Source organism: Polypterus senegalus, chromosome 3, assembly GCF_016835505.1.
Source record: "Polypterus senegalus isolate Bchr_013 chromosome 3, ASM1683550v1, whole genome shotgun sequence".
Lineage (NCBI taxonomy): Eukaryota > Metazoa > Chordata > Cladistia > Polypteriformes > Polypteridae > Polypterus > Polypterus senegalus.
Window position 1 is genome coordinate 260,104,013 of NC_053156.1, and position 22,768 is coordinate 260,126,780.

A 22,768-nucleotide genomic window follows, 5' to 3' on the forward strand; every position below is an offset into this window, starting at 1 on the left:
ATATATATATATATATATATATATATATATATATATATATATACACACAGTATATGTTGTTCTCATATCTATCTATATATATATATATATATCTCTATCTATCTATATATATATATATATATATATATATATATATCTATACTAATAAAAGCAAAGCCCTCACTCACTCACTCACTCACTCACTGACTCATCACTAATTCTCCAACTTCCCGTGTGGGTGGAAGGCTGAAATTTGGCAGGTTCATTCCTTACAGCTTCCTTACAAAAGTTGGGCAGGTTTTATATCGAAATTCTACGCGTAATGGTCATAACTGGAAGCAGTTTTTCTCCATTTACTGTAATGGAGATGAGCTTCAACGCCGTGGGGGCGGAGTTTCGTGTGACATCATCACGCCTCCCACGTAATCACGCAGTACATAGAAAACCAGGAAGACCTCAAAAAAGCGCTCAAGAAAACATGCATTATATAATTGAGAAGGCAGCGAAACAATAAGAAGCGGCGAAAGTGACATATACAACCATATTCATGAGTTCTGCTACTGAAACAAAGCACGATGTAAACCTACACTTTAAATTAAGTTCATAGACAGGCTGCGCTGGCGCTTGTAATTTAGTGCCTGCCCATATAAGGTCGTCCGTCAGCGCAATCCAATAGCAAACTGCCACGGGTAAATATTCACGGGTGAAGGACTGTGCTTATGGAGAGGAAGATGAGATGGTCAGGGTGGTGTTTGACACAAACTCAGCGAAACTGCGAGAGAAAGTTTTAAGTGCCAGGACTAAGGTAACATTAAATAAAGCTATGGACATAGCACGAGATGGCACCAGCACAGCTGGGAACCTTCGATGCATGTACACCGAGTGGCTCACCGGAACTGACGCAGTGCACAGATAAAAGCAACAGTTCCAAAGAGCTGAACAAAACCGAATTACACAATTGAAAAGGCAGCAAAAAATATTAAGCGTCTGATAAGCATATTCATAAATGCAGCTACTGCGGAAACAAAGCACACGGTGGAAAAAGTCAATGTCCCGCTAAAGGAAGACAGTGTAAAAAAAACCCGTGCATGCAGTGTGTTACGTCTCAGATAAAGAAGAAGACAAGCTGTTTATTAATGCAGTAAGAAACGAATCGATGAATGAAACCTGTCATCTTTACAACGATTGACAAACACGGAATGTAACTTGAACACAACACATCCTACAAATACGAACCTGATTGAAAGAAATAATGATAATCAAATCCTTGATGACAGCAACACTCAGTAACACTCACAAAACAAATACTGTATATTGACAGTCATGTTACGTTATTTTTAAAATGTTCCCTTTTCTTTTTCTACCTTTTTTAACACACTACTTCTCTGCTGCGATACGCTGGTATATATATATGTATATATATATATACCGATCTACATACTCGAATAATGGATACTTTATTCGCCATCAATGATTGTTTTGGTAAAGCCATACTCAGTGTATTCATTAGATGAACGGTAAAAAGTAAGAGCGAGGGAGGATGACTCATTGAGGCATGCAGGCTGTAGTCTTGCCAACTCTATCTGAATTGCGCGATCACATTTGAAAAAATATATCTTTTCAAGTTCTATTTAGTCCATATCTGTCAAACTCAAGGGCCGCGGGCCACATACGGCCCGGTGTGTAATTATATCCGGCCCGCGAGATAATTTTATATACTGTATTATTGTTATTAATGGCCCGGGTATATGAAGCGCTGGTAACACAATAAACTACAGATCCCATAATGCAGCGCTTCAGCTGCCTTGCCGAACACTAACCGCGTTATAGAGTTATTGTGCACTGAGTTTGCACGGCGCTTTGGTGACTTTGAAGAACAAAAAAAGTCCGTCTACATGCGGCTCGAACCTTGTGCATGTTTGGTAGCACATATCTGTGTGAGAAGCTCTTCTCAGTGATAAAGACTAACAAAACAGCACACAGTAGTCGCCTCACTGATGAGCACCTGCAATCCATCCTGAGAATCTCCACAACACAGAACCTCACACCAAACAGAAACGAACTTGTGGCCAAAAGATGCCAGGCGCCCAGCTCTAAAATGACATATGAGCAAAGACAACTGAATGATTTGATTTGTTATTGCACGTAAGAGCGGAGTCAACTGCTTTAACAAACAGCGTATTGCACTGATACTGAAATAGCTGTGTGTGTATATATGTAGATATGTATGTATATGTATATATATGTTTATATATGTGTGTGTGTATGTATATATATATATATATATATATATATATATATATATATGTATATATATGTGTGTGTATGTATGTTGTGTATTATGTGTGTGTAATATGTTTATATATGTATGTATATATGTGTATATGTATAGATATATATATATGACCTTATCTTTGACAAAACAATTACATTTTTATTTTCTTTTTTTCATTGCTTCTTTAACACACACATTTTGCTAGTATATATATATACCCGCTGCAGCGAGTAGTGTGTTAAAGAAGAAAAGAGAAAGAAAAGGAAACATTTTGAAAATAACGCCAATGGTATTTTGCTAGTATATATCAAAATACCGCGCTTCACAGCGATGTCATGTGTTAAAGAAGTTATGAAAAAGAAAAGGAAACATTTTAAAAATAATGTAACATGATTGTCAAAGTAATTGTTTTGTGTATTTGGCGGCAGCGTCACGAAGTTGTTTTCGCAGCTGCATCAGAAAATGTACCACGACGCCTGACACGCCTCCTTTTACTGTTTTCTCACAGCTTGATTGCTGCTGTCATATATATACACACACACACACACACACACATATATATATATATATATATATATATACACATACATATATTCACATCATATATTCACACATACATACACACACACACAAATTATATATATGTGTGTATGTATGTGTGTGTGTGTGTGTGTGTATATATATACACATACATATACTTGTGTGTATGTTTGTATGTGTCTATATGTGTGTGTATAGGTTTGGTCACTGAGTGCAAGGGAAAAATAATAAATTATAGTCTATAAGTTATTAAACAGTAAAACATTAACGTTTTAAGAAGTACAGGTACATTGAAATTACATTTTCTATGTGAACGATCAAATTTGTGCCTCGCCTCGATTGTGAATCGCCTTAATATTATTTTGCCGTGGTGTAGAAAAGGGGTCCCGTGTTTGCACTTGTCTGGGCTATAGCGCAGGGGGAGGATGAAAAAAATTAAAAGTGCTCACTCTGACTTAAGGCAGAAGCGCAGTCAGCGCCTCAAAGGCCGGCACAGCTATGCACGCGCTGGCTGCTCGACTTTTGCTGGGCAGAAGACCCCAGTTTTGCAGACACGCTCATGATATCAAAAGTCTCAGCTCTTTGGAGGTCATTCATATATATATATATATATATATATATATATATATAATACCCCGCCTGGCAGCGGAGAAGTAGTGTGTTAAAGAAGTAATGAAAAGAAAAGGAAACATTTTAATAATAACGTAACATGATTGACATTGTCATGAGTGTTGCTGTCATATATATGCCTGCCTAAATAAGTCACCCTCGCTTTGCTCTTACTTTTTACCGCTCATTTAATCATGGCTAGTGGCGGAAAAATTATAAAATGGAAGGAGGATGGCTTTACCAAAACAATTATTGATGGCTTAATCGATTATTCATAAAGCTTGAATTGGTGATCTGTTTTTCTGTGTTAACCTCATATTTTTCATACTTCTTCTCAAACTAAGGTGGTGCGAGGGTAAAATGAATCGGGATGCGCTGATCAATGTAATCCGTGTACCAGGAAATCATGCATTGACAAAAGCTCCCCTTTGCTTGTAATGCAAAGTGTGATTAAATGCATTATTTTTAACGCGTTATGGAGCACATGCATCAAGCTTCTCGGCTGTGCTTGTGCTAAGAAAAGGAAAGATTTTAAAAATAACGTAACACGATTGTCAATGTGACCTTTTGTAAGTAGTGCCTGGAGGATTCAGTGTGTAGAAACTCTATAGAGACAGCGTGTGTATTAACTTGTGGATTTTTCTGTGAGTATTTGGTGGCAGTCTGACGAAGTTGCTTCGGAAGACGGCGTTAGCCACGGAGCTCAGCTCAGAGCGAAATGAGATGAATGGGAGGGAGATGATGACGTGACTCCCCCACCCGCCTTAACTGTCAATCCCCACAAACACAGTCTCTGGAATTTGCATAAGCACACCCCTTCACCTACAATTTTAACTTAGTTACAAAGTGATCAAAACTCTCGTTTATATCCTCGTCCTCTCATTAAACTTGTATCCCGCATTACCTGTGTGTATGTGAAACGCCAGCGGTAGCCTGTCTATGAACTTAATTTAAAGTTTAGGTTTACACCGTGCTTTCTTTCCGAGCTGGCAACACTCATGAATATATGGTAGTATATGTCACTCGCTCTCTTCTTATTGTTTCGCTGCCTTCTCAATTATATAATGCATGTTTTCTTCAGCGCTTTTTTGAGGTCTTCCTGGTTTTCTATGTACTGCGTGATTACGGGGAGGCGTGATGATGTCACACGAAACTCCGCCCCCACGGCATTGAAGCTCATCTCCATTACAGTAAATGGAGAAAAACTGCTTCCAGTTATGACCATTACGCGTAGAATTTCGATATAAAACCTGCCCAACTTTTGTAAGGAAGCTGTAAGGAATGAACCTGCCAAATTTCAGCCTTCCACCCACATGGGAAGTTGGAGAATTAGTGATGAGTCAGTGAGTGAGTCAGTGAGTGAGTGAGGGCTTTGCCTTTTATTAGTATAGATATATATATATACGTGGGGGGACGTGGCTAGGTCCGTGTATGGGTAAGGTTGTTGGGAGTAAAGTCTTGTTTATTAAGAATAAGTTCTTTTTAAGTTTGTATATGCTGGATTTATGTCCAAGTGTCTGTTGATGACGTTCTCATTTGATAACCAGGATTCAGCCAGCTCTCTAGCACTTTTATTATTGGCTTTAAATTTTACTTGTACATCGTCCCAATTAAATGTATGTCCTGTTGATTTAGTATGCTTATAGATCAATGACAGTGCGTCCTTTCTTCTGACGGCGCTTGCGGTGTTCCTGTATACGTGTTGCGATTCTTTTTGAAGTCAATCATGTTACATTATTTTTAAAATGTTTCCTTTTCTTTTTCATAACTTCTTTAACACACTACATCTCCGTTGCGAAACGCGGGTATTTTGCTAGTAGTAAATATTTGTAAAACCCTAAAATGGGATTTTCATTTACATTATTACATTATAGTTTTGTTTCCAAAACTAGTAATTAATTTCTTATATGACAAACATATACTACATTAAATTTAAAAAAAACTATTTCACAGTTTAATGGAGATTATTTTGTTCAGAAAAGCAATGAATAATCAAGAACAATTTACTGAAAAATGTTACAAACGAAAACAACATGAATACCTTATCAAGTTTCTTTTCCTCACAGTCAGTACTAGGCAATCTTGATTTTAATTTAACAGATCCTTCTTTAAATATATCTCCAAAACCTACTCCTCTGATTTTCTTTGGTTGAGCTACTGCTTCATTGCCAGGCACAGGTGATGACAATGGAGAGGTAGGACTAGCAAGACTCGAACAAGGAACTTCTTTAGTACTAGATTCTGAAAGATCAAATAGAAACAAAGAGTACAGTGTTAGTCTGCTGAGAATTACAAGTTAAAAGGATTTCATACTGTCACCGTTGTGTTAAGAGGAAGTTATTTAAGCATTTCTCTGTCCCTGCTGTTTAAAACAGGAGACTATGAGTTGTTTGTTGATTTAACATTAGAACCAGACTTGATCTTTAAAGATGACACTTTTTATTTAAAATAGAACTTAGCTCTTTAAAAAAACAATAAGTACTTGACATACAGTAGTAGGCTACACAGTGTTCTGATACATAACTCTTAACTAATGGAAATTTCAATTTAAAAATTGCAACTTAATTATAAGTCTTAATAATTAAAATTATTATCCAACTTAACTAAGCTTTCATATGTCACAGGGATGTTTTGGTTTTTTTAGAATCATTCCATTTTTTTTTTATTTTTTTTTTTATAAACTGAACTATAATTCCTGAAGCTGTATTAAAAAGCCCTTCAAGCTCTTCACTAATTACACTGGTACATAGTGCTGACAGAATCTTTCATGGTCAAACAGACAAGTAAGGTATTCACAGTATATTACTTCACCAGTAATTAAGAACTCTGTTCGATCTTACGACATTAGGTTCACATATGTATGTCTGCATTTAACACTAGAATTCTTGAAGCCTTAATCCTGGCCCACCTGAAATCCCTTCACAACCCTACCATCAGCGTCTTTTGTTTTGTAAATGCATTAATTAGCACAACCAGCAAGGAGCCTGCTGTCTCAGCCCTCGCCTTGACGGAGCTCAGCTCGCGGGAAAAAAGGTATACCAGCTCAAAACAAGGCTCCTTATCTGCGTGTGTATAGCGTAAATAATACAGTATATCGTTATTTGGAATACAACCATTTCATGTGTGCTCCGTGTCTACAAAGATCTGTGTTAAGGTCTGCAGTAGGAATGACAGGTGCAGTCAAGGTAAAGGTGGGATTACATCAGGGATGTGCTCGGAGCCCTTTCTTATTTGCAATGGTGATGGACAGGTTGACAGAGGAGATTAGACAAGTGTCCCTATGGACTATGACATTTACGGAGCAGGTTGGGGAGACCCTGATGATCTACAGAGGACAGGAATGAAGGTTAATATGACCAAGACAGGATAGATGTGTGTGAATGAGGGGAAGGTCAAAGGAATGACGAAGATGTAAAGAAAGAAGTTGGTGAAGGTGAATGAGTTTAAATACTTGGGATCAACAGTACAGAGTAATGGGGAGTGTAGAAGAGAAGTGAAGAGGGGAGTGCAGGCAGGGTGGAGTGGGTGTAAACGAGTGTCAGGAGTGATTTGTGACAGACAGGTACCAGCAAGAATGAAAGGGAAGAGTGGGACCAGCTATGTTACATGGGTTGGAGACGGTGGAATTGACAAAAAGACAAGAGACACAGCTGAAGGTGGCAAAGTTAAAGATGCTAAGGTTTGCATTGGGTATGACGAGGATGCACAGGATTAGGAACAATTACATTAGATGGTCAGCTCAGGTTAGATGGTTTGGAGACAAAAGCCAGAGAGACGAGATTGTGCTAGTTTGGACACATGCAAAGGAGAGATGCTGGATATACTGGGAGAAGGATGCTAGAGATGGAGCTGCCTGGCAAAAGGAAAAGAGGAAGACCAAAGATGAGGTTTATGGATGTGGTGAGAGTGGGCATGCAGGTGGTGGGTTGTGACAGAGAAAAACGCACAGGACAGGAAGATATGGAAACTGATGATTTGCTAAGGCGACCCCTAATGGGAACAACCAAAAGAAGAAGAATAAATCCAATAATTAAAATACGTAATGACTGCAAAAATATAGTAATGTTTAAGTGTGCTAAAATGCCTAATACATTAAATAGAACATATTAACTTCTAACCAGATAAAACAATAAACCAATAAAATAATTATCATATATATGTTATTTACTTATTTATTTTTAAATATGGCTTAATTAACAATTGTTTCACTGTCAAAACAAATAAAATGGAATATTAATAGAATGTATATACTGTATGCAATTGGATATATTCTACCGTCTCACCTCAAAAGACATAATCGTGATGTGAATAAAGGTTACGTAAAATATACAAAAAAGTCTCATTGAACAAAAACATATTTTGATACATATCTGAGAACATAAGTCAAGTGGCTTTATAGTCATACCATCAATACATAGGATAATCAGGGGAAACAGGATGCACGTGAGCTCAATTTTGAGCTTCGTGGCAAAGGCTGTGAATACTTCTGTACACTTTATACTTTTTTCATGTTGTCATTTTAGGGTGTTGTGTGTAGAATTCTGATGAAAAAAAATGAATTTAATCCATTTTGGAATAAGGCTGTAAAATAACAAAATGTGGAAAAGTGATGCGCTGTGAATACTTTCCGGATGCACTAATTGGCATGAAATAATGTGCCCCAGGACTGCAATGCAAAATATACATAAACACAGGACAAGTGCAATAGAAAGTAATATTCTGAAACATATATTAATAAATAATTGTAAGTAAATAATAAGAAAACAACAGTATGGATAAATGTAACAAATGTACTGCATACAGTTAGGTTCATAAATATTTGAAGAGAGACATTTTTCTAATTTTGGTTCTGTACATTACCATAATGAATTTTAAATGAAACAACTCAGATGCAGTTGAAGTGCAGACTTTCAGCTTTAATTCAGTGGGTTGAACAAAAAGATTGCATAAAAATGTGAGGGAACTAAAGTATTTTTTAACACAATCCCTTTATTTCAGGGGCTCAAAAGTAATTGGACAATTGACTCAAAGGCTATTTCATGGGCAGGTGTGGGCAAGTCTGTCATTATGTCATTATTAATTAAGCAGATAAAAGGTCTCCAGCTCATTGATTTTTGATGGCTTCCATGCTGCAACTGCATCTTTAAATCCCACCAAAGATTTTGTATGGGATTTAAATCCATGGACTGAGAAGGGCACTCCAGAGCATTCTAGGATCTATTTCAGAATTATTCTCTTGCCAGAGAGTCCAATAATCTGCATTGTTCAATTTCCCAAAAGAAGGCCTCACATTTCTCTTGAAAATGGCATGGTATTTCTGAGAATTCATGTTGCCAGTTACATGGTCGACATTTCCAGTTCCTGTAGCAAAACATCGTCACTTTGTCATCAATGGCCCACTTCTGGACTCGATTGTAGTGATGGTTTTCTTCTGGTCATAAGCCTGGCTTTTCTCATGCCAAAACAGTTCAAATTTAGTTTAATTAATCTACAGAACTGTCTCCCAAAGCTGTGCAGGCCTATCCAAATTCCTCTTGGTATATTTTAATCAATCACTGATGCTCATCGTGGTCAAGAGTGGAGGGTGTTTTGGAGTCAGGAATGATGTTCTTGTTTGTACAGTAGCTGTTGAAAAGTGGCAACTGAAACACTTGTCCAGGCCATCCTCAGGTCATCCTGTAGGTGTTTTGCATTATCACTGGGATTTGTCTCAGTTATCCCTATTATGTTACCAAGGACTCTTATGTCATAAGTTTTAAAGTTCTGCATAATACACAAAATGGTACCTTTTTGGAATGTTTACAGTTGTGCTTGAAAGTTTGTGAACCCTTTAGAATTTTTTATATTTCTGCATAAATATGACCTAAAACATCATCAGATTTTCACTCAAGTCCTAAAAGTAGATAAAGAGAAACCAGTTAAACAAATGAGACAAAAATATTATACTTGGTCATTTATTTATTGAGGAAAATGATCGAGCATTACATATTTGTGAGTGGCAAAAGTATGTGAACATCTAGGATTACCAGTTAGTTTGAAGGTGAAATTAAGAGTCAGGCATTTTCAATCAGTGGGATGACAATCAGGTGTAAGTGGGCACCCTGTGTTATTCAAAGAACAGGGATCTATCAAAGTCTGCTCTTCCCAACACATGTTTGTGGAAGTATATCATGGCACGAACAAAGGAGATTTCTGAGGACCTCAGAAAAAGAGTTGTTGATGCTCATCAGGCTGGAAAAAGGTTAAAAAACCATGTCTAAAGAGTTTGGACTCCACCAACCCACAGTCAGACAGATTGTGTACAAACGGAGGAAACTCAAGACCATTGTTACCCTCCCCAGGAGTGGTCAACCAACAAAGATCATTCCAAGAGCAAGGCGTGTAATAGTTGGTAAGGTCACAAAAGACCCCAGGGTAACTTCTAAGCAACTGAAGGCCTCTATCACAATGGCTAATGTTCATGTTCATGAGTCCACCATCAGAACACTGAACAACAATGGTGTGCATAGCAGGGTTGCAAGGAGAAAGCCACTGCTCTCCAAAAAAAACATTACCGCTCGTCTGAAGTTTGCTAAAGATCACGTGGACAAACCAGGCGGCTATTGGAAGAATGTTTTGTGTTTACCGGAAACGTTTAGTTGCAGTTATTACTGTAAAGGGGGGTCACACCAGATACTGAAAGCAAAGGTTTACATACTTTTGCCACTCATAAATATGTAATATTCTATCATTTTCCTTAATAAATAATTTGACCAAGTATAATATTTTCGTCTCATTTGTTTAACTGGTTTCTCTTTATCTACTTTTAGGACTTGAGTGAAAATCTGATGAAAGTCTGATGTTTTAGGTCATATTTATGCAGAAATATAGAAAAAATTCTCAAAATGTTCATCCTGGGTATGACATAAATCTATATCCAGCCCTACAATCAGGTCCTCCAACTTACAGGGAAAATTTGGGGCTTGGTGGCAGGGATGGCACTCCTCCCCTGCATTTAGCTCTTTTGTGTAGTGGGCTGCTATTATTTTTGCTATTATATGTTAAAAACATACATTGGATTTGAGTCTCCAACAAATCAACAAAACATGTATGCTTTTATTTAAGAATGAAACTGAATAAAGACTGAAAAAAAAATTACACATAAAAGCACTTGTTTTGTTATGCCACATCTTTATTTTAAAACTAAGAGTGTCAGATTGGGAGAAGCGTGAAAATGTCTGAAAGAAAAAAACTAAATTAAAATAAATAAATAAAAACTTTTACAAGTACCATATCTTTACACAGGCTGTTTATGTCTCAAATCAAATGTATGTTTTTAGTATGTAATAGTAATAATAATAGTAGCTAACTACTCAAACCAGGAGACTTGGTATTATACTAACAATGTCTTGATTACAAAGCTGCAGTTATTACTCCTGCACCAGCCAAGCAGATATCTGTGAAATACCCGCATTTCCAACATGAAACATACAAACACACATATGCAAGCAAACATCTTTACTTTGTATCGATTGATATTTAAGATTCAGTCTTTACACATTGACAGCAACACAAAAATAGAACAATTTCTTTTTCTTCAGTTTTATTCTTGAATTGAAAAAAGGTATAACAAAACAAGTGTGTTTTTTAAGTGTTTATTTGATATTTGGACTTTCCACATTATACACTTTACACCAACATTTTGTCATTATTACTATAACATGAAAATTGCCTGTTTTTAGTTTTGTATTCAACAATTCTTGCCTAACAAGAAATGTCATCCTACATGTAAACAGATCGTTGTAGACACGGAACACACATGAAATGTATGTATTTGAAATAACAATATATTATTTTCCTATACAATTCCAGACACCTCACAACCAGATAAACAAACTTCCTCAGTGAGAATTTTGTGTCCGACTGTTGCTGCTTCGGTGAGGGATGGGATAGCAGACTGGCTGCCTTAGCTGACTGGCTCATTTGCAAAACAAAGTCGCTTATCGTGGGTAATTGGCACAGTGATGAGGGGCTGCAAGTAAAATTTAAGGTGGATGCCCATTACGAATATTTTTGCAGGCTTCAGGGATTCTAGTGTTAATATTCAGGGTGATAAGAGAAACCAGTCAGTGTGTCTGGGTTATGGCATGAGCTTCATCAATATGTGTTGTAGTAGTTATTTTGCATGTCACCACAGTAAATAAATAACTTTTCCTAAGCAACAAACTTACAATAGCACTAAGTGTGATGCCATCAAGCGACAAATTTTCTATACAGCAGTTATATCAAATCAGAATTTCCAGCCTCCTTATTCTGCACTTCATCTAGCATTTCAGAGGCTGAAGGTGCCCTTGTGCAAGTTTCACTAGGACCAGTCTTATTGTATCTGAAAATTAAGAAATCTGAAGCAGGTAACACTGTAACACTAATACAACAATGACTTCTTTTAGATTGGGGTAGAACTAAATGCAACTTTTCTGACAAGATATATGTTTGCCAAACTGACTACCTTGCAGACTCAGTATTATTATTGACCTATTTGAAGAAATATTGTGTCATTAGCAAATCCAATGGCAGCATTAACAAATTCTCAAACTTGCTTAATTTAATTCTAGGTCATTGATGACTACAGCTTAGGATAGAATCACCGAGTGCAAGGCTGGAACCAGCACAAGACAGTGTCTCAGTCCATTGTAGGACCTATTTGGAATCGCTTCACAGAAGCCAGGTCCATGAGAAAACAGAGCCACCACGGATCTAATTATGATGTTGCTCTTTGGCCCTACCAAAGAATGAGTATTGGGGGATGACAAAGCAGCCTTATAAGCCATCAAGGTTTAGAGTAAACACTTCTGAAATGCACTGAAGTATTTTTTTAAAACACTTTACCTGATTCCTCTGTTGCTTCACGCTCCTCCTCATCTTCTGCACCTTCAATTTCCCTCACAAAATTAGAAGGAAATAAACCAAACTTTCCATTTATAGTTCCATTCCACCAACCTTCTTCTACCTAATATTGAAAACAAATGAAAGACTGAAGTATTAGTATAAGTGTGATTACAAATTTAGTTTAACACTTTTAAATGGTATATTATGAAAAAACAATTTAGAAGTAGAGTTTGCTTTATGTTCCTGTCTTGTTCATTTTATGTTGTAAATTAAATTTCTAAAATACAAGTCTAGATTTTAATCATTGCTACTAGTAATCCACAACATTAACATTTTAATAAGGGTAGTATTTAGAAATTAAACACTCTTTTACAAAGAAACAATGTGTACAATGTATTGTAGACAGCCAATCCAAAGCAGTGTGCATATGTCTTGCCATCATAAGATACCAATGTTACTGGATGTAGCAAAAATGAGCATGGTATCAAATGACAAGCTTAAAGAACATACAATCCCAACGGCTGCTAGACAAACAACATCTAAGAGGGCTAAAAAAAAAAAAAGATGAGTTTGAAAAATTAATAGATAATTTTCAGTTGCTACTCAGAGCAATTTTTTTGAGATATGGAAATGTTAAAACAAAAAAAAAAAAAAAACGTAAACCTTCCAGTGTCTTCTAAAGATGCTGCTTTACACTTAACCATGCTAAAATATGGTGGGTCAACTATTGTTATTAATTGTCAGAATTATTTATGTGCGCACCCGTGCATGTGCCATATGCACTCTGAATCATGTCCAGGGAAAGTTAAGGTGGTGCTCCCATTCAGTCTCAGTCTGTACTATAAGGAACGGCTTTGAAAATAAAGTAATTGACTGACTGATTAATTCATACACTACAGTTACTATTGACGGCTGTTATTTTTAAATTGCTGTTAAATCTGATTTTGAAATGCATGATTAATGAATTAAAATTAACACTTATTTGTTAATGTTCAGTGTAATGTAATGCAGTACAGTCACGTTGCAAAATTGTTTCTTAAAATACAGGGCTATTCAAAATGAAAGAGCAGGTTTCAAAAATTTATTTCAAACAAAGTGTATAAGACAGAAACACATTCTACACATCACTGGACAGAGGAAAGTTCAAAGTTTAAAAGCCCGCCTAAAAATACCAGTGAATGCCACCAACTTAATTTTCATGCAAGATGGCGCCCCACCTCATTTCCACTTGAAGGTTTGGTGTTACCTGAATGACACCATTCCAGGATGATGGATTAAAAGTGGTGGACAACAAGATCTTGCTCATTGTCTATGGCCTCCCTGGTCTCCATACCTCCTGCGAATATTATCTATGGAGGTACATGGGGAAAAAAAAAAAGAGCGTTTGTTCCACCTATGCTTGTTAATATTCAAGATTTGCGACATCGAATTGAGGAAGCAGTGAATTCACTAACTAGGGACCAGTTGACTCGTGTGTGGCATGAAATGGTCTACCGTTGTGATGTTTGTAGCGCTAGACATGGCCCTCATATTGAGTGCATGCAACCTCAAGGACCATAGGACCAAACTTAATTCTACACAACACCCAATAATGACAACATGAAAAAAAGTTTACTTGAGATTTTTGCAAATTTATTAAAAATAAACAAATTGAGAAAGAACATGTACATAAGTATTCACAGACTTTACCATGAAGCTCAAAATTGAGCCCAGGTGCATCCTGTTTCCCCTGATCATCCTTGAGATGTTGCTGCAGCTTAATTGGAGTCCACCTGTGGTAAATTCAGTTGATTGGACAGGATTTGGAAAGGCACACCTATCTATATAATGTCCCACAGTTGACAGTTCATGTCAGAGCACAAACCAAGCATTAAGTCAAAGGAATTGTCTGTAGACCTCCGAGACAGGATTGTCTTCAGGCACAAATCTGGGGAAGGTTTACAGAAAAATTTCTGGTGCTTTGAAGGTCCCAATGAGCACATTGGCCTCCATCATCCGTAAGTGAAAGAAGTTCGAAACCACCAGGACTCTTCCTAGAGCTGTCCTGCCATCTAAACTGAGTGATCGGTGGAGAAGGGCCTTAGTCAGGGAGGTGACCAAGGACCCGATGGTCACTCTGCCAGAGCTCCAGAGGTCCTGTGGGGAGAGGAGAACCTTCCAGAAGGACAACCATCTCTACAGCAATTCACCAATCAGGCCTGTATGGTGGCCAGACTATAGCCACTCCTTAGTAAAAGGCACATGGCAGCCTGCCCGGAGTTTGCCAAAAGGCACCTGAAGGACTCTCAGACCATGAGAAACAAAATTCTCTGGTCTGATGAGACAAAGATTGAACTCTTTGGTGTGAATGCCAGGCGTCACGTCATGTTTGGAGAAAACCATGCACCGCTCATCACCAGGCCAATACCATCCCTATAGTGAAGCATGGTGGTGGCAGCATCATGCTGTTGGGATGTTTTTCAGCGGCAGGAACTGGGAGACTAGTCAGGATAACGGGAAAGATGACTGCAGAAATGTACAGAGACATCCTGGATGAAAACCTGTTCCAGAGCGCTCTTGACCTCAGACTGGGACAACGGTTCATCTTTCAGCAGGACAATGTCCCTAAGCACACAGCAAAGATATCAAAGGAGTGGCTTCAGGACAACTCTGTGAATGTTCTTGAGTAGCCCAGCCAGAGCCCAGACTTGAATCCGATTGAACATCTCTGGAGAGATCTTAAATTGGCTGTGCACCGATGCTTCCCATCCAACTTGCTGGAGCTTCAGAGGTGCTGCAAAGAGGAATGGGCAAAACTGGCCAAGGATTGGTGTGCCAAGCTTGTGGCATCATATTCAAAAAGATTTAAGGCTGTAATTACTGCCAAAGGTGCATCGAAAAAGTATTGAGCAAAGGATGTGAATACTTATGTACATTTGATTTCTCAATTATTTTATTTTTAATGAATTTGGAAAAACCTCAAGTAAATTTTTTCATGTTGTCATTATAGGGTGTTGTGTGTAGAATTCTGAGGAAAAAAATGAATTTAATCCATTTTGGAATAAGGCTATAACATAACAAAATGTGGAAAAAGCGATGCACTATAAATACTTTCCGGTGCACTGTATATATGTGTATATCTATACTAATAAAAGGCAAAGCCCTCACTGACTGACTGACTGACTGACTGACTCATCATTAATTCTCCAACTTCCCGTGTAGGTGGAAGGCTGAAATTTGGCAGGCTCATTCCTGACAGATTACTTACAAAAGTTAGGCAGGATTCATTTCAAAATTCTTTTTCTTTATTAATTTTATTGCAATCCATACAAAGCAATCAAGTTTTTAAAAAAAGAAAAATTGAGTTAAGAACAGATCGATATCCACCCCTGACAGAGAAAGCAAGCCAAACGGTGTAAAATTTAAGGCTTATAAACATACCTAAATTAATAAATTCTCTGTGCTTTATGAACTTATTTTAAAATATTACTGATTAGATCCTGCCATGTTTTGAAAAAAGTCTGTACAGATCCTCTAACTGAGTATTTGATTTTTCCAATTTCAAATAATATAACACATCGTTTCCCACTGACTTAAAGAGGAGAGTTTGGGTTCTTCCAGGTTATCAGAATCAGTCTACGTGCCAAAACTGTAGTGAATACAATCGCAATTTGTTTGTCTTTCTCCACTTTAAGCCCCTCTGGAAGAACCCCAAACATAGCTGTTAATGGGTTAGGAGGGATTGTGAGTCCAAGGCTGTCTGAAGGTAATTAAAAATTTTGTCCAGAATAATGTTAATTTGGTGCAGGCCCAGAACATGTGACCCAGTGAGGCTGGGACTTGGTTGCAACTTTGCAGGTTGGATCATGCCCTGGAAACATTTTGAGAGTTTTAGTGAGACAGATGTGCTCGATATATAATTTTGAGTTGTATAATTGTATGCTTTGCATATGGAGCTTGAGTGAATTCTCTGCATTGCTACTTTCCACTCCTTTTCTGATATATTAATTGAGAGATCTTTTCCCAGTGTCCTCTTGGATCTTTGAAAGGAAGGGATTGTAAAATGATTTTATATATTGTAGAGATGGAGTCTAAGTCCTTGAGATTGAGCAATATTTTTCCAGCATGGATGAGGGTGCAAGATGAGGAAAATCTGGAAGGTTCTGTTTAACAAAGTTCCTGATTTGAAGATAGTGAAAGAAATGTGTAGCTGGAATGTTAAATTTGGAATGTAATTGTTCATAGGATGCAAAGACGTTGTCTATATAAAGATCTCTAAGCAAGTTAATTCCAAATTTTTCCAGATATTAAAAACTGCATATGTTTGTGAAGGTTGAAAGAGGTGGTTCTCTTGCAGAGGTGCCACAGATAGAAGCTTCTCCGTCTTAAAATGCTTTCTACATTGGTTCCAGATTCTAAGTGAGTGGAGCACAATTGGGTTATTAGTGTATTGCCGATAACGTGTGTTTATTGGAGCACAGAGCAAGGAATACAAAGAAGTACTGCAGGATTTTACTTCTATTGCGGTCCATGCCTGTGTATGTTCTTCTATTTGTGTCCAGGTTCTTATCCTGTATATTTGCTGCCCAGTAATAAAACTGGAAGTTAGGTAGAGCCATGCCGCCTTCTGCCTTTTGTCTTTGTAGGGTCGCTCTTTTGATGCGTGGATGTTTTGAATTCCAAATAAATGAGGTTATTGTTGAATCTAATTGCTTAAAAAATGATTTATTAATGTATATTGGAATGTTTTGAAATAAAAAAAGGAGCTTAGGAAGAATATTCATCTTAACAGTGTTAATTCTTCCAGCTAGTGTGAGATGAAGGGTTGACCATCTATGCAAGTCTTGTTTAATTTTTTCCATGCAGACGTGAAATTTTGTTGATAAGAGCTTTATGTTTACTTGTGATGTTTACCCCTAGGTATTTAAACTGTTCTGCAATGATAAAAGGTAGGGTGTCTAATCTAATATTATATGCTTGAGAATTCACTGGAAAGAGTACACTTTTATTCAGATTAATTCTGAGACCAGAGATCTTTTGAAATTCTGTGAGTGCTGCTAAGACTGCAGGTACGGAATTTTCTGGGTCTCATATATACAGTACCATGTCATCTGCATATAATGAGATTTTCTGTTCCAGTCCTTCTCTGCTAATCCCCTTTATCTGATCAGTATTTCGACAATGTATTGCCAGTGGTTCAATGGCAATCAAAACAGCAGCGGTGACAAGGGCATCCTTGTCTAGTGCCACGCTCTAGTTTAAAGTAGTCTGAGCAAATGTTATTGATGCAAACTGAAGCTTCTGGGTTAGTATACAGTAATTTAATCCATGCACAAATGTTCGGCCAAACCCAAACTTCTCCAATGCAGTAAAAAGGTATTTCCATTCAATCATGTCGAATGCTTTTTCTGCATCCAATGATAATAATATTTCTGGGGTGTTTGATTTAGTTGGTGAGTATATTACATTAAACAGGCGTCGAAGATTTGAAATGTCAGCCCCTAATAAATCCAGTTTGGTCTTGTGATATTACGAGGGAGCACTTTCTCCATCCTTCTAGCTATGATTTTAGAGAGTATTTTAACGTCGTTATTCAGAAGTGAAATTGGTCTGTATGATGCACATTGTAATAAGTCCTTATTTTGTTTTGGAAAACAGTGATTAGTGCTTGGCGAAAGGTTTGTGGAAGAGATTGGTTATCTCTGGCTTCTGTAAATGTTGCTAATAGGAGGGAGCTAGCTGAGCGGAGAATTTCTTGTAAAACTCTGCAGGGTAGCCATCAGGGCCTGCTGCTTTCCACCTTGGAGTGACTTTATAGCATCTAGTAATTCTGATAATGCAGAGGTTTATCAAGTTCCTCCACACTAAAAGCGTCATTTGTGGTATCTGTAATGTATCCAGAAATGCATTAGATTGTGTATTGTCTTCTTTAAACTCAGTAGTATATAGGGATTTATAGTAGTCTCTGAAAGTGTGCATTATATTTTTGTGTTCGATGATTTTATCCCGTTCGTGTTAGTGATTACGAGATTGCGTTGCACACTTCTTGCTTGTGAATTTGTTGAGCTAAAAGCTTATTAGCTTTCTCTCCATGTTCATAATAATGATGTCTGGATTTGTAAATTAGTTGTTCAGTTTCTTTATTTGTCAAGAGGTTTAATTCTGAATGTAGAGCCTGCCTCCTCTATGTAGAGTCTCGCTTGGTAGTCTGGCATGTTCTTCATCTATTTTAGTAATTTCGCTTTTTATCTCTGCTACTTTCTTGGCTTCGGATTTATTTCTTTGGGAAAGATATGAGATAATCTGTCCTCTTAAGAAGGCCTTGAGAGTTTTCCCAGAGTATTCCTGCAGAGATCTCGGGGATGTATTTGTCTCTAGAAAGAATTTGATTTGTTTGGATATAAATTCAGTACAATTCTCGTCAGCTAATAGAAGCGGTTGAGGCCATCTGGGGTGAGTGTATGGGGCTTAGTAATTTCAGCTCCAAGATCATAGGTGCATGGTCAGAAATAACAATAGCATCGTATTTACAAGATTTAATCTTAGGCAAGATGTTATTGTCTATAAAGAAGTAATCAATCCTTGAGTAGCAATGATGTACTGGTGAGTAGAAAGAATATGTTCTTGAATTTGGGTTTAAAACCTCCAGGGATCTGATAAGTTGTGATCAGTTATAAACTTTGTAATTATCTTTGCGGTGTTAGATGCCGCTCCCCCTGTGGAGGAAGTCCTATCTAAAAGTGGATTTAGAACACAATTAAAGTCCCCAGCCATTATAACTTTATGAGTGTTCAGATTGGGAATGGATGCAAATAAATTTTGTATAAATTCCTTACCATCAACATTAGGTGCATAAACATTTATCAAAATCATTTTACAGTTAGATAAGTCTCCCATGACCATTACATATCTCCCTTCAGGATCCAATACTACATCTGATGCTACAAATGGTACTGTTCTATGTATGAGAATTCCCACCTCTAGTTTTCTTCGTAAAGCTAGAATGGAACATTTGGCCAGTCCAGTCTTTTTGCAGCCGGAACTGATCCTTGCTTAGTAAGTGGGTCTCCTGTAAAAATACTATTTTAGCATTTAGACCTGTTAGGTGAGAGAGTACTTTCTTTCTCTTTAATTCGTGATTCAGGCCTTTAACATTCCAGCTTACGAAGTTAAATGTCCCATCATGCAGACACTGATTCTGAGTTTTTGATGTCATTTTATAGTCTTAACTGGAAGTGAGACAGTTTAGGTCTTAATTTCCTATTTCCTCTAGAGTTGTTGCCATGCAGCTTATTATTACGTTGGTAGTTATAATTATAAAGATTAATTAGGTATAGATCAAGCCTGCTCTCTTTCTCTTCCCCCTTAACCCCCCACCCTCCCTTTTTGCTTCCCCAAGTGAGGCTAAAACCCACTTCACACAGTCTCAGTCCTCTGACATACCCAGAGACAGAGCACGTCCAACGCAAAACAAGCCCCAATGCAGCGGCGCTTTAGGGTTAAAAGATAGAGATATCTATTACCAATATACAGTAATCCCTCCTCGATCGCGGGGGTTGCGTTCCAGACCCCACCGCGATAGGTGAAAATCCGCAAAGTAGAAACCATATGTTTGTGTAGTTATTTTTATATATTTTAAGCCCTTATAAACTCTCCCACACTGTTAACATTATTAGAGCCCTCTAGACATGAAATAACACCCTTTAGTCAAAAGTATAAACTGTGCTCCATGACAAGACAGAGATGACAGTTCTTTCTCACAATTAAAAGAATGCAAATAGATCTTCTCTTCAGGAGCTTAGAATTTCAGAGAGAGAGAGCGCTCGCAAAGAAAAGCAATCAATCAAAAAATCAATACATGTGCTTTTAAGTTTGCCACGGCATTATTTAGAGGAGCGTCAGTATCTTCTAAGCAAACAGCCTCTGTGCAAACAGCTCCTCTGCTGACATCTCCTCCGTCTGGCGCACAGACCGTCAGAGAGAGAGAGAGATTAAAGCAAACAATCAAAAAATCAATACGTGTGCTTTTGTGCTTTTAAATATGCCGAAAACACCGCGATAAAGCGGCATTTCTTAGAGGTGCGTCCGTATCTACTAGGCAAACAGCTTCTGTGCAAACAGCACCTCTGCTCACAGCCCCTCCGTCAGGCGCAGATAATGTCAGAGAAAAGCAAACAATCAAGCTCCGCGGGGACGCACATCTTATAGCAATGAGGAGTTTTAGTTAATATGTAATACATGCTTTGATTGGGTAGCTTCTAAGCCATCCGCCAATAGCGTCCCTTGTATGAAATCAACAGGGCAAACAAACTGAGGAAGCGTGTAGCATAAATTAAAAGACCCATTGTTCGCAGAAATCCGCGAACAAGCGAAAAATCCGTGATATATATTTAGATGTGCTTACATTTAAAATCCGCGATAGAGTGAAGCCGCGAAAGTCGAAGCGCAATATAGCGAGGGATTACTGTAGTCTTTAAAAAAGAAAAGGAAAAAAAAAAAGGAATTTTGCACTGAAAATATATATATATATATATATATATATATATATATATATATATATATATATATATATATATATATATATATATATATATAGTCTTCAGCAATTTTAGTGCATTAAGATGATATACCCAGATTATAAACCCGGGTGATGGTGCTAAAAATGTGTCCAGAATAAGCATAACAAGTCTTAATACAGCAATAACAATGACAATAAACCAAGGGTATGATATTGAACAGTCTCGTTTAGGTTAGAGATGAAATAATTAGAAGAAAAAAAAAAAGAAAAAAGAAAAAGTAATTAAGCACAATAAAACAAACAGATAGCGCCCTAGTAAAACTAAGTAATAATGAGAATATATGCTGATAAAAACCCCTTTTTAAAACAAATCGATCAGACAGTAGATTATTAATCCTTGCTTTATCATTAACCACCATGACTCATTATTATGTATCAGAATAGTCCCGGGATCAGCTTTCTTAGTTCCTTTTCTGCTTCTTTCTTGCTAGCGAAGACACAGAATTGACCCTGCCATTCCACTTTTAAGTTTTGCCGGATACAAGAGGCTGTATTTGACGCTGGCTTGCCGTAACCGCTGTTTAATGTTGTAGAAGGCTGCGTGTTTAGTAGCTGTTGCTGGAGAGACGTCCGGGAAGATACGAATGTGGTTATTTTCATATATAATATCTTCCTTGTTTCTGAGGAGTTCCATCACCTCTACCATAAATGATAATCGTTCAAAACGAACTATAAAAGATCTGGGTCTGGGTCTAACGGTGTTTGATCCACGTACGCAATAAGCTGCTGCTATCTCAGATTCTGCTTTAAAGTCGTACCGGATTATTTTACAAAAAAGTTCAGCTGTTAAATTTACAGGGTTTGAACTTTCTCGATTCTCAGGCAAACCTTTAATTCTGACATTAATTCGGAGCTGACATTTTCTGCTTTTTCTTCAGCACTGGTAGCTAAATTTTCGGCTTATTCAATCCTAGTCGTGAATGTCTCCTTGAGATCCTCCAATTGATCAGTAAGCGTTTTAATTTTACCCAGCACCTGTCGCATCTCCACTTGCATTTCTTGTCGCAGCCTTTCCATTGCCTGTTGCAGCATCAGCCGTTGCGTTTTGTTTGCTTGTTGCAACTCCTGCCGCTTCGTTTCGTTTGCTTGTTGCCATTCCTGTTTCAGTCTCTCATGTGTCTTTGCCTTCTCGGTTTTCTTTATATCTTGTATGAGCTCAGCAAGCTACATCTCCAGTTTAGACATTTCAATTGTGCTTTCTTGTACCGTAGGTGAAGCGTCAGACTCTACTGTAGCCGGTGTCCCCGCTATTCCCGGCTCACGTGGAGTAATTGAGATCGCGGACTGGAAGACCTTTTCCAGTTTCAGGTGTTCTTCTTCGATCAGCGAGCTATTGAGATCTGCATTCACGATCGTACATTCACTCCCCTTTTCACTATCGGCCGGCGACGATGTAGCGGACCTTGGTCCCGAAGAGTCTGTACTTTTGCCCAGCTAATCCAGGTCTCTCTCTGAAAGGCCGTATCTTGAGCTAGGGCTTGCTGATTTAGCTTGTGTGCAGCTTTAGTTTTCGATTCTTTCGGACACCCTTTCTTGCTGCCCATGTTTATATATGCTTACATATATACTGTAGCAGTCTCCTTGGGTTGAATAGATACAGGATCTCTCAGGATAATAAGCAAATAATATGAAAAATAACACTGCTGCTAGTGGAGCTCCACTTCAGACGCCCATCTCTCGCATCGGACGAGACCAACTCCTTCATTTCAAAATTCTACACGCAACGGTCATAACTGGAACCTACTTACATCCATATATACGGCCATAGCCTGCAGCTCGGTCGCCGTGTGAGGCGGAGATGCATACCGCATCATCATGCCTCCAACGTCATTGAGTGCCTGCCCATATAAGGTAAATATTCACGGGTGAAGGACTGTGCTTATTCAAACGAAGATGAGATGGTCAGGGAGACACGCTGCCGCTAAATATTTGCGGGTGAA

General features: G+C 37.8%; 1 protein-coding gene across 2 annotated transcripts in view; it reads right to left on the minus strand.

Moving 5' to 3' along the window:
* LOC120526086 (CD2-associated protein) overlaps positions 1 to 22,768 on the minus strand; it is a 244,183-nt gene that overhangs the window by 155,696 nt on the left and 65,719 nt on the right. For both annotated transcript variants that reach the window (XM_039748981.1, XM_039748979.1), the window contains exons 5-6: positions 12,272 to 12,392; positions 5,445 to 5,644 (exon numbers count right to left, since the gene is read on the minus strand). In XM_039748981.1, the coding sequence (XP_039604915.1) occupies positions 5,445 to 5,644; positions 12,272 to 12,392 (321 nt within the window). The remainder of the gene's footprint in view (positions 1 to 5,444; positions 5,645 to 12,271; positions 12,393 to 22,768) is intronic.